Below are 17,888 nucleotides of genomic sequence, written 5' to 3'. Positions count from 1 at the left end.
AATGAGTTGAGTAAAGCTATTTAGTTTATTCCTTTATAGTCATTTTAGTCAGTGCTATCATAAAAATACACTTGCTTGTAGGTTTAAAATTCTACATGTCACATTTATTGTCCAACTACAAATGAAGAGTTCATTTGCAAAAACCGATAACACAATTATTATTATTATTATTTTCTGCAGTAAAACGTGAACTCGATGCCTTGAAAGTGGACAAAACCGGCTTTTTTGACGAAACGTGTTTAGGGTTCAGATCGCGCTGTATGTGGAGAATAATGCACGACAATCAGCTCTTTTTTTATTTTTTTAAAGTGGCGTTTATCGGTTTTTGCAAATGAACTCTTCAAATATTTCAACGAAATGTATATTTTAGTCAGAATTATTGCGCTCCTATTTAATCGAGCTCTGTCTGTTTCACTGAAGTCTGTGAAGTTTAGCGGAGAATAGGCTCATGCACTCCTGACAGATGGAAATATTTCTAACATTTACAGACGGAGAATATACCTGTGAAATGTAAGTTCTGCATTCAGGAAGACAGCACATCTCTCAAACACATTAAACAGCGCGAGTAGCCTTTCTGTCAGAGCATATGACTAATAAACTAATATGCGAAACGAAACTATAAACTAAGTCTTACCAGTTTTTAAAGGCCCTTAATATGAAGCTTGTCACATGTTTAGAACAAACTGGATCATGCACTTTCTCCGCAGCAACTCAGTCTGTGTCCCGATGCGCTCGTATCAAACTACTGTAAACGGTATCGCCTCATATCGAATCGCTTATAAAGAAAACATCGATATATCGTACAAACTCGATATACCGCCCAGCCAAACACATGCTAATTGAGATCCTGCGAAAGCCAACCTTTGTGAAACACAGCCGCAGCGAAGCGGGACGTGTTCGTGGTCGCCTGGATCGAGGAGAACGTTTGCTTGTCCATCATTTTCCTTTAAGCAGAAGGAAAGGATTAAAACTACGAACAGCAAAGTCCGGCTGTAAGCAGCAGAAAGGCTGATGTTCCTCACATCGAGTAGACGCTGGGGTCCTCCGAAGACGTGCCGTCCACATTGAGCGCGATCTGCTCGCCTTTACTGCGGCAGTAGTTCGGACTCATGGTGTCCATGGCCACCTCGAGCTCAACCTGGAAGTAGACAGGAACGAAACGTGACCTCTGTGCGGTCTGATAGGAGAAACGTCAGAAACGAGCAGTGAAAGCCTGCTTACTTTCTGCTGCTTGGGTTTAATTCTGGCTGCCAAATGCGCCGCATTATCATAGCTCATAGAAGCAGGACGCACTGGGTACTGGAGAAGAAGAGGTTAAAAACATGAACAACAGGGACTACAGTTATGCAACTAGTGACAGACAGGCTGATATTTAAAGATTAAGGCTGCATTAAATTGATCAAAATGCCAGTAAAGACATTTATGATGTTTCAAAAGATTCAAATAAATGCTGTTGTTTTGAACTTTCTGTTCATCTGTGAATCCTGAAAAATAAAATACATCACAGAAATATTGTGCAGCACGACTGACTGTATTTTTGATCAAATAAATGCAGCCTTGCTGAGCAGAAGAGACTTAAAAATCTTACTGACCCTGAACTTTGAACATCTCATTGGCTGTCACTAAACAGCATTTCAAAAATAACAACTCTAACCTTCTCCTGCATGAATATTATCTGTCACTCTTACCTGGAACAAATACAGCTTTTCCACAAGACTTCTGGCCAGATACACGTCAATCTATCAATAGAGAGAGCATGAACGATACAGATGCTAGAAACAACACAATACAAGTCCAGCATGTTCACGTCTACCTCTTGTATAATTGGATCGTCATCATCTCCGCTGGCCATAATGAAGACCGGAGGAACCGCCGCTAGTGGATTTCAAACCTGCAAACACACACACACACACACATATATATATGTATGTGACCCTGCAGCACAAAAGCAGTGTTAAGTCGCTGGGGTATATTTGTAGCAATAGCCAACAATACATTGTATGGGTCAAAATTATACATTTTTCTTTTATGCCAAAAATCATTAGGATATTAAGTAAAGATCATGTTCCATGAAGATATTTTGTAAATTTCCTACCGTAAATATATCAAAACTTCATTTTTGATTAGTAATATGCATTGCTAAGAACTTCATTTGGACAACTTTAAAGATGATTTTCTCAATATTTAGATTTTTTTGCACCCTCAGATTCCAGATTTTCAAATAGTTGTATCTCAGCCAAATATTGTTCTATCCTAACAAACCATACATCAATGGAAAGATTATTTATTCAGCTTTCAGATGATGTATTAATCTCAATTTCGAAAAATTGACCCTTATGATTTGTAACTGTCAATCAATCACTAATTGTCCTGATATTTACCAGGCGACTCATGTTTAGTGACTGATGCAACACGATCAGCTAGCAACTTTATAACACACACGATCACAATGAAACACTAGTAAAAGTAAAGATGTTGAACTGAAGCACAGATGAAGGGACTCTGCCGGAGTCCGCAAACGGAACAGCATGCTAAGATGAGTTAGCAGCTTGCAAACTCATTTCATTAGCGATCCGTATGCGATTATAGACATGTTTTTATACGTATGAAACTTTTGGTGCAACATTGTGACCGCCAGCATGTTGTGAACACAACTGACACACACTCACCGAGGCCTCGCCGGTCCACTAAATCACTGCAGCGGAGATCTGATCTGACGCTCGCGCTCCAAGCTCAGCGCTGTTGCCGTGATGTTCTCCCGCTGCTCGGTGTGAGGATCTCTGAGTCTGTCTGTGAGAGTCTGCATGAGATGATGCTGCTCGCAGCGCTGCAGTCGCTCAAACACGTGGGGAGGAGCTGAGTGCGCTCGCCATATCCTAGCATGCACTGCGGCCGCGACGCGCCGGCTGCGTCACAAATCCAGCGCTGTGACGCCTGGGGGCGCGTCCCAAATCGCGTACTTATGCACTATTCTATGAGTGCATTGTGTATAGGTGCAGTGTATAAGTACATTGTGTATAGGTGCATAGTGTATAAGTAGATAGTGCTTAAGTGCATAGTTTATAAGTAGATTGTGCATAAGTGCATAGTGTATAAGTAGATAGTGTGCATAGTTTATAAGTAGATTGTGCATAAGTGCATAGTGTATAAGTAGATAGTGCTTAAGTGCATAGTTTATAAGTAGATTGTGCATAAGTGCATAGTGTATAAGTAGATAGTGCATAGTGTATAAGTAGATTGTGCATAAGTGCATAGTGTGTAAGTACATAGTGTATAGTGCGTCATTTGGGATGCAGCTCTAGAGAGTGTGTGAAGATACTGTCTACTATGATGCTTTGTAGTATTAATAGTGCGAGTTGTGCGTTCACACTGAAAATTCCAAAAAGAAAAAGTGCACTCAAATAACCGAAAAAATAAAGTGTGGAATGTTGGACACTAAATCCACTCAACTGTTGCAGCTTTAATTACGTAGCTAAGGGGGAGGTTATGAATGACAAAATAAACTTATATAATTCATACACTACATGGCTGAGTACATAGTGTATAAGTGCACAGTGTATAAGTGCATAGTGTATAAGACCATAGTGCATAAGTGCATAGTATATAAGAGCATAGTGCATAAGTGCATTGTGTATAACTTATACACTATGCACTATGGTCTTATACAGTATAAGACCATAGTGCATAAGTGCATAGTGTATAAGAGCATAGTGCATAAGTGCATAGTGTATAAGAGCATAGTGCATAAGTGTATTGTGTATAGGTGCAGTGTATAAGTACATAGTGTATAAGTACATTGTGTATAGATAAGAGCATAAGACCATAGTGCATAGTGTATAAGAGCATAGTGCATAAGTGCATAGTGTATAAGACCATAGTGCATAGTGTATAAGAGCATAGTGCATAAGTGCATAGTGTATAAGAGCATAGTGCATAGTGTATAAGAGCATAGTGCATAAGTGCGTAGTGTATAAGAGCATAATGCATAAGTGCATAGTGTGTAAGAGCATAGTGCATAAGTGCGTAGTGTATAAGAGCATCATAGTGCATAAGTGCATTGTGTATAACTTATACACTATGCACTATGGTCTTATACAGTATAAGACCATAGTGCATAAGTGCATAGTGTATAAGAGCATAGTGCATAAGTGTATAAGAGCATAGTGCATAGTGCATAAGACCATAGTGCATAATTGCATAGTGTATAAGAGCATATTGAATAAGTGCATAGTGTATAAGTAGATAGTGCATAAGTGCATTGTGTACAGGTGCATAGTGTATAAGTAGATAGTGCTTAAGTGCATAGTGTATAGGTGGAGTGTATAAGTACATAGTGTATAAGTGCATTGTGTACAGGTGCATAGTGTATAAGTAGATTGTGCATAAGTGCATAGTGTATAAGTAGATAGTGCTTAAGTGCATAGTGTATAAGTACATAGTGTATAGTGCGTCATTTGGGATGCAGCTCTAGAGAGTGTGTGAAGATACTGTCTATGTAGGGAGCTTACTATGTTTGCGGTCATGGAAAATCATTCATCTAGTTGCTCTTGTGAAAAGAAGTGATTTCACAACAAAATGGTTTTACAGAAATCATAACTAAGCAGACATGGTTTTACCTGTTTACTATAGTCTCGCTTCAATTGATGGTCTCTTTATTATAAATAATTCAAATAACTTGTGTGAATCATGTGTTTAAATGTTCAGTTTCTATATTTTCAGCACATCATCCAAAGCACAAACATGCAAACAGTTAGTTTTCATTTCGGCAACTTTATTTTATTAGGTTACGGTCCCATATTCAAATCAGCAACAGTGTAAAGGACACATTAATGCATGTAGTTTTCCTATGCACATTTAAATCCTAAAAACGAATAGATTTAATCTGGTCAACACTAAAATGTATCGACATGGAGGTACAGCTTTTATTGTAAAGGTCTGCTGCTCATACTGTACTTATAAACTGCTTATTTACACAAATTGCAAACAATGAATTTCAAAATCTGAGCTTGTTTTGACTTGTTTTCACTCATTGGGCTAAAAAATCAGTTCAGTCATCTTGTTCACAATAGTTGTTCTTCATATTAATATAGCAAGCATGTTAGCCACATAGCCAAAATATGAGTTCACAGTCGTAGTTAGAATTGGCAAATGAATTAAACGCACATCTATGAGTTGCTCTAGTTCAAGGTTCGCCTGAGCTGGTGACCCTGAATCCCTCAATCTACATCCAGCCCGTTATTTATAAAACTGATAGTTCCGGTGCTTGATTCTGATTGGCTGAGCCGCGTTCAAAGCTGTTGTAAATGACTCTACAAAGTAACATACACCTTCGTTTACTTCTGTGTGTTGCTCGGCAACCACTTTGTTGCAACCACAACTGTTTCTGAGGAGCTACATTGTTTGGTGGAAGAATACTGTTTTTATTAATATCATTACACTTTATTTGCTCTGTTTTATTCTGTGAAACCTTGCTACGTATATGGAATAACCCCCGTAAATAAGCCCCGTGAAGCCGTGGTTTACAGTGATTTTATAACAGCTAAGGGGGTTTTAGTCACTCCGCTTCGTGCCTAACAACGCCCCTCAGCTCACGCAGCGATCCGCGTCCCTCAAAGATGCCATCCGACGGCAGTGAAGCCTGACTAAAGTGAAAGGTGTTTGGAGACTCTTCAGCTGTTCTGAAAGCTAACCGGAGGAAACTCCTCTTCGTCATCCAGACAGACAGACAGGTCCATCCACAAACTCATGCTGATTCATGCACAAACTCATTCAGTCTGATGCATGAATACAATGCAAGCTTATCGAGAGCTCTGACCATCAGCGCTGCAAACTTCAAAAGCTAAAGCTTGAATCAAAGCCATGAATATACTTCAATGTGAATTTGATTTTGAGTGACAATCGAAAAGCCTCATTTATACAGTCCAGAGGTTTTGTTTCATAGAATCATCGACTAGTTTCCTGAAATTACTGGATACACACAAAAGTTTTATGTGGTGGCAACAATATGTTAATAGTTTTGCAGAAATTAAATATTTTATAGTGTATTGTGTCAAACTGGACAAAAACTAAATGATTTATATATTTTATGGTTTATTGTGCAACAAATTCGACAAAAAAACTATAAATCAATTATATATTTTATGGTTTATTGTGCAAAAAAAAATTAGACAAAAACTGTAAATCAATTATATATTTAAAAGTTTATTGCAAATGAAATCAGACAAAAAAACTATAAATCAATTATATATTTAATAGTTTATTGCGAATGAAATCAGACAAAAAAAACTATAAATCAATTATATATTTAATATATTTTATGGTTTATTGTGCATCAAATTGGACAAAAACTGTAAATCAATTATATATTTAATATATATTTAATATATTTATTATATTATATATTTAATTATATATTAAATATATTTAATAGTTTATTGCGAATGAAATCAGACAAAAAAAAACCTATAAAACAATTATATATTTTATGGTTTATTGTGCAAAATGTTTTTTAATTTTAAATTATTAAATTCAAACGTCCATCATAATGGACGAATTTGTTTGAGCATTTCTGACTTTTGAGTGTTTATGGATGTTCTTTGGTCATTTGTCAGGTGATTTTCTGTGCTCAGCCTACAGTCAGAAATGGCAGCAGGTGAGAATCAATCCCATATCTTTACCTGACATATTTATTTATATTTGTTGCTATCAAATATGAACACGCTAGGTCTGCAAAACAAGAAAAAGTCCCATTCATTTTCTCCATGCAGGAATTTATTTTTATCAATAATTTATAAACCTTTAAAGTTAGACCTGTTTTTTTTTTCAAATTCAAATTTTCAAATATAATTTTTAAACAGCGGATTTACTGGTGAAAAACTACATTACCCATGAGCCTGCAAAATCTCCACCAATCACATCATAGAAACAGGCAAATCGCTCTGTAAGAACGGCCCACTCCCATCAATCTCTCAAACTGCTTAAATAAATAAACAAACCTAAAATATTTTTATAAATACATAATCATCATCTTTAAGTCAATACATTTGTATTTATTCATTGTCACTTGCAATGCTTCATGGAAGTATGCGGTTCTTTTCCCTGATTGGTGGAAATTTTTCACAGACTCATGGGTAATGTAGTTTTTGATCAGAAATTCCGATGTTAAACTAAATAATATTCAACAGAGGCATATACAATCGATTAACAACTTTATCGTTCTTTCCTTCATAAAAGCCATCAAGTTTTATCCAGTTTTGTCTGCCTTTTTGTTCAGACCAATGCAAAAATCGGATCAATTTTTGTTGTAAATCTTAATTGGTATATTGAAAACAATCTAATGTGTATTCTAAAAATCTCAACACTTTGGCTAATAAGGCAGTCTATGTGAAATTGTTTATGGAGCAGATAAAATGCCTAGAATTTATGATTTTGATCATTTTCTTAAAAATGAGTTAAATGTGAGGTTTATCATTTCATAAAACTTTATTTGTGCATGCAGTACTTGTTAGTAGATAACATGTTATGTTGTAAGTCACCCAACCTAGATTTTTTTGTTTGGCCATAATTTTTAATATTAATATTTTAATGTTTATGCAAACAAAAAGTGCATAGCGCTGCTAATTTTATTTGTTGTTTGTTGGTTTTTGACATAAAACTCATGATTTCATTGTGTGTATGAGTACTTTTTGAACATTCCAACACATTTTAACAATACCGTCATAATAATATAATAATATTGAGAATATTGTTAATTGTGTGATTCAGTTGCAAATTGAAGAAAAAATGTTTTTCAAGGCACTTTGTGACTTTTCTTACTTCATACACAAAAAGTGCAAAATTTGACAAAATTTTATTTCTTGATTATTAGATATTTTATAATAGAGATTTTATAATTTCAAAATATAAAGCAAAAAGTAGAGATGAATGACTAATAAACCAATAAGTGCTCCTCTGCTGCCATCTACTGGTTATAGTGATAATTTGAAGTATTTTTATTTTTTATTTTACAGAAGTGTTTGTTTACCACAAAGTATATGTTGGTCCTCTCATTAAAAATGGGATCCCATTAAATAAATTGGATCATTTTTAGAGCTTTAAAGTGCTGTATATAGTTTTGTGAAAAGCTTGAAAGCCATTGCAAAGTGCTTGAATGTCTCTTTCAGAAGGTTGTACAATCCCTGAAATTAATAATGTAATAACATTCGACTATTTCTGCCATAAGGGACTGCCAGTGACAGACTGTTGCACGCATAAAATGCAACCTTTTTATTCTGACAGTGTATGATTCATATTAACATTACAGAATAGAACGTGATCAATAGGAAATGTAACGTTCAATTTAAATAAATGTAATTGCACAAACTATGCAGGCTACAATTTCAATTTGTTTATTGTGAAATAACTCAAACATGTGTTTTTTTCACATCTGTTTTTCTGTTTCGTCATGCTTTTGATGTTTCTCATATGCAACAGAAATGGCAGCGATTTGCAAAAGTAAAATGCACCATCAGTGCGTGCGCTCGCAAACATTTGTCGCACTGGCAGAAAAAAATGATCGCAAAATGCAACCATTTGGTCGCAGGCCCCTGTCATTTATTAAATTGCAATGTTACATGAGTCAAAAACAATGAAAACAATAACTTTTTTTCCTTAAATTATGTTAATAATAACAATTTCCTGAAAATATGATGTTCTTTGTGTTGTTCTCATTTTGATAATCCATTGCATATTAAAATGGTACTAAAACGGACTATTTCCCCTCCACCTGTCAGACCAGATTTGCGCCCCTTGGTTCATGGCTTATAACATCCAAACGAAGACGTTTTTAAAATCCCGATGGGAAAATGAATTGAAAGTATCAAATATGTTGAAAAATATGAAAGAAAAAAAAAACAGACCACATGTTTGACAAGCAGACGTTCTTCAGCGTGTAATTAAGCGTTCTGACTCGAGTGATTCCGAAACTCGCCGCTAGGGGTCTCTGTATCTCCAGCCGGTTTGTGGGCAGAATAAAGGGAGGGAGGCGATAAGACGCTGATAAATTCTCTAGAGTGAAAGAAAAGGATCTCTCTCTCTCTCCACCGCCAGAACCTTGAGCGCGAAGACAAAGACTATATTTTTACCCATTGCTATCCCATCACTAAGTGGACTCACAGCCTCGGGCTTCATAGCTACACGCGCCTGCGGTCATCTGAACGTGTTCGTCGCTGCTCCGTTCATCAACCTGCTCGCGATAGATCAGCCGACCGCGGAGACGAATCGATCCGTGCCTCCGGCGAGTCATGGCGAGAGAGGCCGAGCGGGACAGCTGCCTCCTGCGCGATCTCCGGCAGCAAGCCGGTAACGACACGTGCGCGGACTGCGGCGCTGCAGGTAAAAGCATCTCACCTGGACACCTGTCCGTGCTGCATCGCGCCGCTCGCGCTCTCGCATCAGCTGCGAAAGGCCCAAAGCACGCGTGACACTTCAGGCTACACATGCTATGAGATGCATGTAAAATGTGATATTTTAATAATAAAATAATTGTAATATATTTAAATACTTATTTCATCCTATTAATAACATATTTATGTTTATATATTATTTTAATTTATATTTCTTATTTCTTATTACAATTTTAATTATCAAAAGAAAATTTATTTATATAAAGTATGTTATATGATATGATTTTATTATATTTATTTTAATTAGATTTATGACATTTTATAGTATATTTATATTTTTTATTAATATTTTTTATTTATGATTACATTTTTAATTAAGCATTTTGTAATGTCATTGTATTATTAAAATAAAAATAAAATATACATGAAATAGCAAGTTAAGTTATAATATATAATAAATAGCATTATATTTTTATATAGTTCATGTTTTTAATTGGATTTATGAAATATTTCATTTGAATTTATATTTGCTATTTATACTTACATTTTTAATGTAAGTATATTATGTTATTTTTTTAAATAAAAATGATATATACAATATAGTAATTTAGAATATATTAATATATAGCATAAATTACAATAATATAATAATTAGCATTATGTATGTTATACATATATGTATATATATATATATTATAGTTCACTTCATATTAAAATTCTATGAAATATAATTATTTATTTAAATAAGGATAGTAATGTTATTTTATATTATTAAAATTAAAATAAGATATGTATAATATGGTAATTTATAATATATATAGTATATATTATATATAATAATATAATATAAATCATTATTCTTTAATATGTTTCATATTTTAATCTGATTTATGAAACATTGATTTTTAATTATATTATTAATTGCTATGTACACTTTAATAGCCATAGCGATAAACGCGTGTAAGCTGCTCCAAAGTAATTTCATGCCAAATGAATGTTGTTTATTAGTTACACAGTGACAGGAATCTTTAGCGGTGACCACATGTTTGTGTCTTCATTTGGGGGACTTCTACAGTGTCATTAATGTGATTCAGCATTGCGTATGATGCTCCAGTCACATGTCATCAGTGTGCCTCGCAGGGAAACAACATAGAGCTTTGATTGTCTCTGAGCTCTTGTTTCAGGAGCAGACGTGTGTGTGTTTCCACATGATGTGATGATAATAATATGGTGCTTCTGCACTGTATACTAACCCATGCACACACACCGTGTTGGTTAGGTGACACACAGCACACATGAGTCACACATGAGGTGTTAAACATGAGTTTGTGGTGGGTTTGAGGGGTGTTGTCAGGGGTGTGAGTGTGTGTGTGAGAGAGTGTGTGTGAGAGAGTGTGTGTGTGTGTGTGTGTGTGTGTGTGTGTGTGTGTGTGTGTGAGAGAGTGTGTGTGTGTGTGTGTCACAGAGAGTGGGTGACTCAGCTGTATTCTCAGGTCTTTTACCTGCACAGCATCTTTTCAAGTGTGTGTTTGCTGAGTTTGGGCAACAAAATGTGAATTCCTTCAGAATACAGTATCATACTGTAACTATTTCTCTGCATTGCAGCGTTTCGGTACAGTATCACACACACAAACGCTTACATACACACCGTCCTATTAAGACTCTAATAATATGGTGACTCTCACAAGAGAGTTCTGGGATTTCCTGACTGTATTACGACTGCAGGTGCTTTACACGGCGTATAACAAGGCGAGACAGACCAATGAATGTGGCACGAATAACACACGATAGACGCTTGAGATGATTCAGGGTGAACAGGGTTAGAGCAAAAGTAGACCACGTCGTCAACACTTCTGTTTTCCACACTTTCGCTGTATATGTGTAAGCAGGCATGTGTTGAATGATGGAAGACAAGAAAGATGCATGAGCGTGAGTGTCGCTGATCAGGTTTTGTTAATATTTTGAATTAAATTTTCTGTTTTCATTTGATCTGGATATATATATATAGATATTTCCTCATATATACAGTACACTCAGATAAAGTGATATATGCTACAGTATATTGCGAATCTCAACTGCTTGATTGTTTATAACATTACAAAATGTGACTATATTATCGTCCAGCTCTAATCTGCTAAATGCTACTGTAAGGCATGAAAATATCAAGATATTATACGTTTTAACATCATGATTTTCTGTAAAGCTGCTTTGAAACAATGTGCACAAATCACTTTGACTTGACTGTTAATATGTCATCATGGGAATCATTTATAATCCGTTGCATCATTTCAGCTTGGATTTAGTCTTAGTTGATTAGACTTAATTACTTAATTGATTTAGACTCTATCTCTGTCTTGCTCTCACACAGCACAGACACTTTTTGCCTATATTCACACACACACACAGACGCACACACACACACACACACACACACACACACGACTGACACATTACACACACACACACACACACACACACACACACACACACACACACACACACACACACACACAAACACAGACGACTGACACATCACACACATGCAAATCATCCACTCGCCGTTTACACTAGTATTCACAACTTTGCACTTGTGATCTGATCACGCAACTGCAAACAGGGCACAAATGCTTTATATTTATTGTAAAGTATTGTGATCTGAGCAATCAAACCACATTTGAAGGTAGTCAGGCCAGTTTGAATCATTTCCAGTCTGGTTGTTTTTGTCGATCCAGTTGACCGGTTCACAAAAGTGTTATGTATGATTCATTCTCAAATCTGATTTAAACACCAAGAATGATAACTATAACGGTAGCACTTTATTTTACAGTCCTGTTCCACATGTAAATACTGTGTGCTTATTATAGTGATTACAATAACTGGGTAATAACAAGGTACTAACCCTGAACCTTCCCCTAAACCTAACCTTAACCAATGCAGTCACCTTATATTACCCAGTACTTTCTTAGGTATGTACATTGTAAGTACACATAAGTACACGTACTGTAAAATAAAGTGCAACCACTATAACAATAAATGGGAAATGTTGGCATGCCAACTAGCTGAAATAAAATAAGTTAAAATTTTAATATGTTAACATGAATATTTCATTTTTTATTTCAGTTAATAATCAGTAACATCTAAAAATGGTAACATCTAAATTAACTGGTTTTATTCAAGTCAAAAATATGATCTAATATTGCTGAATCAACCTAAATACATAAATTTATACCACTAAAACTACTTAATGTGGGTTGTTGAATCATGTAGAAATAGCTCTTTAAAGTAACAACGTCCAGTTACCACTTTTATAGTGTATAGATAGTGTATAAAGTTGTTGTATTTGCACTTTTATGGTGCTTTTGTGTCCGTTCAGGCTTAAGTGTAACTGCATTGAAAAGAGCAGCAGCACATTTTTCAAAATGTCTCATTTTGAGTTTCACGGACGAAAGAACGTCATACAGGTTTGGAATGACGTAAGAGTGTGTAGACAATGACAGTGAATAATAATTCGATCCCTGTGCCTTTAAGACTAAGTGTAAACAAATCTGTGGCATTGTGCTCACGAATGTGTTTAACGAGCTGTGAAACAGTCTGGTAACTTTATGAGTATATGAGTAACCAGTCACATTGGCAGCTGGTTTTAAGGTGTGTAGTCTGGTCGCTGACGGAGCCACACCTTGATCAGCAGATAACCCGTCAAGAATACAAATTAAAAGTGGGTGAAAGGCAAAACAAAGTCCGTTTCATTCGATCACAAGCCTCTCTATCTTCTTTCTTCCTTTCTGCTGCTCTCTCCAATCGCCCCTCTTTCTCCTTCTAACAATGACCTCACTGTTTTTTTTTTGTTTTTTTCACACACTGAGTGTTAGACACACACTCGTATGACACGGTTTCTCATGGATTGCGTCACTTGAAGTCAAAAAACCTGACTTTCTGTTTCTGCCAGTTTTGTCACAGTCGACACTCCCATTTGCCAGCCTCAGGCTGCTCGACTCAAGGAGTTCCCAGCGTTTAGCAACACTCGCACCTGAAGTGTCTCAAACTCACAGTTTCTCTGAGATCGTGACACAAATGTGAGCTGTTTGTGCATGTGTTCAGCGAGAGCGTGTATGTGTGAGCTGGAGGTGACATTACAGACCTTCCTGTCGCCCTCGTATTATATTGAACATTTCATCTGAGACTTACAGGTTTAATTGTTGTAACCTCTGTGGTGTGCATGTAGTTTTTAAACCACTTAGACCTCAGCTTTAACCGTGAAGGGAATAGAAACACACAGACATAACCAGTTGTTAAAGAGGTTTTGCTGCAGTTCTCCTCGGTTAGTGTTCAGTATTTTGGCCTCCGCAAGAGGTCTGTCTATAGATGCATGTAAAAATAAATGGTATAGCTATGACTTTATTGGCTGTGTGCCAATTTGCATATTATCTGAAATAGTAAGCAAGAATAGAATTAGTGCAAAATGCCTGAGGGTGCACATATAATGCACTATTTCTGAGTTTACTAATATTGCATATGAATTTAAAAATAAAATTTCTATCATCATTTATTCACTGTTTCAAATGCATTTGACTTCTTCTATAGAGCACATAAAGACATGTTTAATATATCCCAGGCTCATTGGAAAAATGTGTTACTTTCTACCAAAAACGTACCCAGCTGAAATGAACACTAGTGGCAGTAAAACACCAACAACCTTTATTCCTTTTCACACAGATTATGATTACAGTGGCAGATTAATAAAGACTGATTTTTGTGCACAATACTATGTTATGAGCTCATAACACTTTTACCATAGTGCATAATTTGTAAACTAACACATTTTGATGTTTGCATCTCATGTGTGTCTTTTCTGATGTAGTAAACTTGCTCGGTAGCGCACCCGGTGCAGCATTGCACTTGTGATGAGAAGCGCTCGGGTACGAGTCCGTCAAACACCAGTCACCATAAAAGAGCTCAGAGACTTGTAGAAGCAAGATAACATGACATGGTTGCTACAGCACATGTGTTATTATCTCACGTTTGCTTTTATTTACACTATCGGTTAGGTTTAGGGTCAGGTTTAGTTACGTTCTTTTCAAACGTGATAGAGCATTAAACTCTGCAAAACATACAACAACCATCATAATAAATGTTGCCAGATTCATGTTCATCAGTTTCAGTTGAACTGAACATGCTTTTAGTGCGACTCACTGGACATTTCACTTTGTCCAGTGACTGGACAAAGTGACTGGAAAGTGTTGCGAAACATGCGAGAAGCAACATAGTATCATTTTGCATTTGATCATTTTCCAATGAACAAAAATCATTTGCTGGTGACTTTTTAAATGCAATTATAATCAATGCAATGTGAAAAAAAAAGAATGAGTTAGTTTATGTTTAACCTGTGCAATCCAAATGCATGGAAATTTTATATGCAATTCAAATCACTCAAATTTTGGGAGTGATGGTGTAATATTATGTCCCAAGAGTGGAGTATTTCTTTTGCTACACACTTGAAAGGATGAGTTTCTTTCCCTTCACCCGCAAGTTCATACTTCATTTAAGTATGCAAATTGGGATGCAGTTATTGCGCCTCACATATTTGTAAAGCTTCTTCCTTCCTTCTTTCTTCCTCAGAGCCGGATTGGGTGTCCGTGACGCTGGGTGTGTTCGTGTGTCAGGGATGCTCGCTCATCCACAGAAGCATTGAAAGCCTCAGCCAGGTGAAGTCAGTGCTGCAGGACACATTTGAAGATAAAGAAATCGAGGTGAGTCACAGACGATCCACGAGCAGGGTTTTTTTCTAGGGCCGGATGTGCTGCAGAAACACAGCTCTTTCTGATCTTCTGAATACCATCCAAATCTGCAGTAATCTCAAGAGCTACAGAGATTGATTGGATCTTTGCCTATTTAAAAGATTGAGGATGCAAACCATTAGGGCTCAACATGATCTTGGGAATCTAAAGAGAGCTGATGTTTGTGATAATCTGAACAGAGACGTGATGGACTGAGCCATCAAACCGTTGAATAATGAAGAGGTGCACAAGTAAATGGAGCATTAAATTAAAACTGCCTATTTAACAGGTCTGAATAATTAGTGGTGCTTGCTTATGCTCACATCAGACGTTTCACTTGGTCGATGATGAAACAGGCAAAAAAATCCCATACAATTACATATTAAATCGCATTAACTTACAACTTTACAGTATCAAGGCAGCAAGATTTGCATAGGAAAGCAACACTCACATTTTCTACAGAACATGCAATCTTTTAGAAATTAATACAATTAGTTAAATAATAATAATAATATACAATAAGGTCTGATTTGTTTAAATTGAACTAACACTTTTTATTGTGCCTTAAAAGTTACATTAATTTTTTTATGTTACTTAATTAAAACGCTCATGTTCACATGAGTTCAGTGCATTAATTAATGTTAACAGATACAACTTTTCATCTTAAAATGTATTAGTAAATGTTGAGATTAACATTAGATAAGATTAAAGGAATAGTTCATCAAAAAATTTCAAATTTGCTGGAAACGTCCTCACCCTCAGGCCATCCGAGGAGTGCTGTGGATTACTTGTGGATTATTGTGATGCTTTTATCAGCTGTTTGGACTCTCATTCTGACGGCACCCATTCACTGCAGAGCATCCATTGCTGAGACACTGATGCAATGCTACATTTCTACAAACCTGATGAAGAAACAAATACAAAAAAAAGCACATTTTCATTTTTGGGTGAACTGTTCTTTTAATAAATGCTATGGAAGTATTGCTCACTGTTCGTTCATGTTAACTAACGTTAACAAATATTGGAAAGTGTCATCTATTTGTTTAATATTGTGCCTGTAAACCATGCATTCTCTTCCTCTAGTTTATCACATCTATGGGGAATGAAGCGGCAAAGGCCAAGTACGAACAGCAAGCTCCTCCGTTTTATCACCGGCCCTCCCACACAGACTGCAGGTAGGCCTCAAACATCATGATATTAACCTCAATACTGTACTATGCCAGGCTCCTCTTTTCCTGTTCACTGTTGAGTGCACTCACATTCTTGTAGCTCTAGGGCTCTGGTGGTGTTTGCTTTCTTGTGGTCATTCTGACATTGTGGGGGTTTTTGAGCCGTCACACGCAAACCGTCAGTGGGACTGTTTTCTCACATGGCTCGAGAATGTGGTCCAGTGATGTAGCCTTTTACTTCCTTCCTGTTTGTAGGTTGCGTTTCACGATGAGTGGCTTTTTGGCCAAAATATTCTGTTCACATGTATTCACATGCAATGTAGACATTTCTTTAATGAAAAAAAAGAAAGACCATATTCAAATGCTAAATATGTTCATTTGAACTATTTTTTAGACGAAACGATAATTTTATAGGTGAATAAAATTCATTGTGAATATACAGTGAATAAATGATGGTAGAAATGTTATTTTTAAATTCATATGCAATATTAGTAAAAAAAAAACCTCAGAAATAGTACATTATATGTGCACCCTCAGGCAATTTGCACTAATTCTATTCTTGCTTACTATTTCAGTTACTTGTGATCCTTCTCTACACTGTAAAAAATGTTTTTTTTTAGTTGTAAAACATACTCCAATAATATTTGTTTGATTTACTAGAAAATATTATTTCAGTGTTTTCTGTTTAATGTATTACTTGGCGTTTCTTTATAATTAATATTCAAATTTAAAAGAAATTTCTGAGTGATTTGTTTCTTCAGTGTGTGGATGGAAAGCTGTTTCCTTCTCCGATTTAAAAAAGGTAATTGTAATATAAAGTTTAAAGTAAGAAATAAATTCACATTGTGAAATAAAGTGACAATTACAACCAATGTAGTCATAACTGGATGAAATAAACGTGAAATTATGACGTCACAATTACCTTGTAATTTGTTTTACTCTGTTTAAGCTGTTCAAAATAACTGTGATCTTTCGCAATTTTGGAAATATGTCATTTTACAGAAGTAAAATGAGTGGTGAGTGTTGATTTTAAGGCTCAATGTGGTAAAAAAAGAGAAAACACATAAAGGCTTTATAAGTATGAGTAATATGCTGATTTTTTATTTTAGTATTTAAATGTCTTTCATGTGGTAACGTCTAAAACAACTGGTTTTATTCAAAAAACTAAATCAACCAGACATCAGAGCAGCTTTTCCCAAACAAAGTTTATTGGAGAATAAACTTGTTTTTTCTTGTTTTACAAGAAAATACTTATTTATTGATTTGCTGAAAATGTCCTCACCTTCAGGCCGTCCGAGATTAGGATGAGTTTGTTTCTTCATCAGGTTTGTAGAAATGTAGCATTGCATCAGTGTCTCTGCAGTGAATGGGTGCCGTCAGAATGAGAGTCCAAACAGCTGATAAAAACATCACAATAATCCACAAGTAATCCACAGCACTCCAGTCCATCAGTTAACATCTGGAGAAGACAAAAGCTGAAACAAATCCAGCATTAAGACGCTTTTAACTTTAAAGCATCGCTTCTGGCTAAAATATGAGTCCATAATCCATAACATTGCTTT

General features: G+C 35.8%; 2 protein-coding genes across 2 annotated transcripts in view; one reads left to right on the top strand and one right to left on the bottom strand.

Moving 5' to 3' along the window:
- LOC107742593 (DNA-directed RNA polymerase III subunit RPC5-like) overlaps window positions 1–2,907 on the bottom strand; it is a 19,092-nt gene extending 16,185 nt beyond the window's left edge. The window contains exons 1-6 of the mRNA XM_016555636.1: window positions 2,670–2,907; window positions 1,814–1,891; window positions 1,689–1,739; window positions 1,222–1,299; window positions 1,023–1,138; window positions 862–944 (exon numbers count right to left, since the gene is read on the bottom strand). Of these exons, the coding sequence (XP_016411122.1) occupies window positions 862–944; window positions 1,023–1,138; window positions 1,222–1,299; window positions 1,689–1,739; window positions 1,814–1,852 (367 nt within the window). The 5' untranslated portion in view covers window positions 1,853–1,891; window positions 2,670–2,907. The remainder of the gene's footprint in view (window positions 1–861; window positions 945–1,022; window positions 1,139–1,221; window positions 1,300–1,688; window positions 1,740–1,813; window positions 1,892–2,669) is intronic.
- Window positions 2,908–9,027: 6,120 nt separating this feature from the next.
- The window catches only part of LOC107742584 (arf-GAP with dual PH domain-containing protein 1-like), a 16,103-nt gene continuing 7,242 nt past the window's right edge, over window positions 9,028–17,888 (top strand). The window contains exons 1-3 of the mRNA XM_016555624.1: window positions 9,028–9,372; window positions 15,000–15,130; window positions 16,241–16,332. Coding sequence (XP_016411110.1) covers window positions 9,282–9,372; window positions 15,000–15,130; window positions 16,241–16,332 — 314 coding nt within the window. The 5' untranslated portion in view covers window positions 9,028–9,281. The remainder of the gene's footprint in view (window positions 9,373–14,999; window positions 15,131–16,240; window positions 16,333–17,888) is intronic.

The sequence above is a fragment of the Sinocyclocheilus rhinocerous genome, unplaced genomic scaffold (assembly GCF_001515625.1).
Source record: "Sinocyclocheilus rhinocerous isolate Xijiao unplaced genomic scaffold, SAMN03320098_v1.1 scaffold706, whole genome shotgun sequence".
NCBI lineage: Eukaryota > Metazoa > Chordata > Actinopteri > Cypriniformes > Cyprinidae > Sinocyclocheilus > Sinocyclocheilus rhinocerous.
Note: the sequence above shows the minus strand (reverse complement) of the source record. Positions and strands in the feature narration are given on the sequence as shown.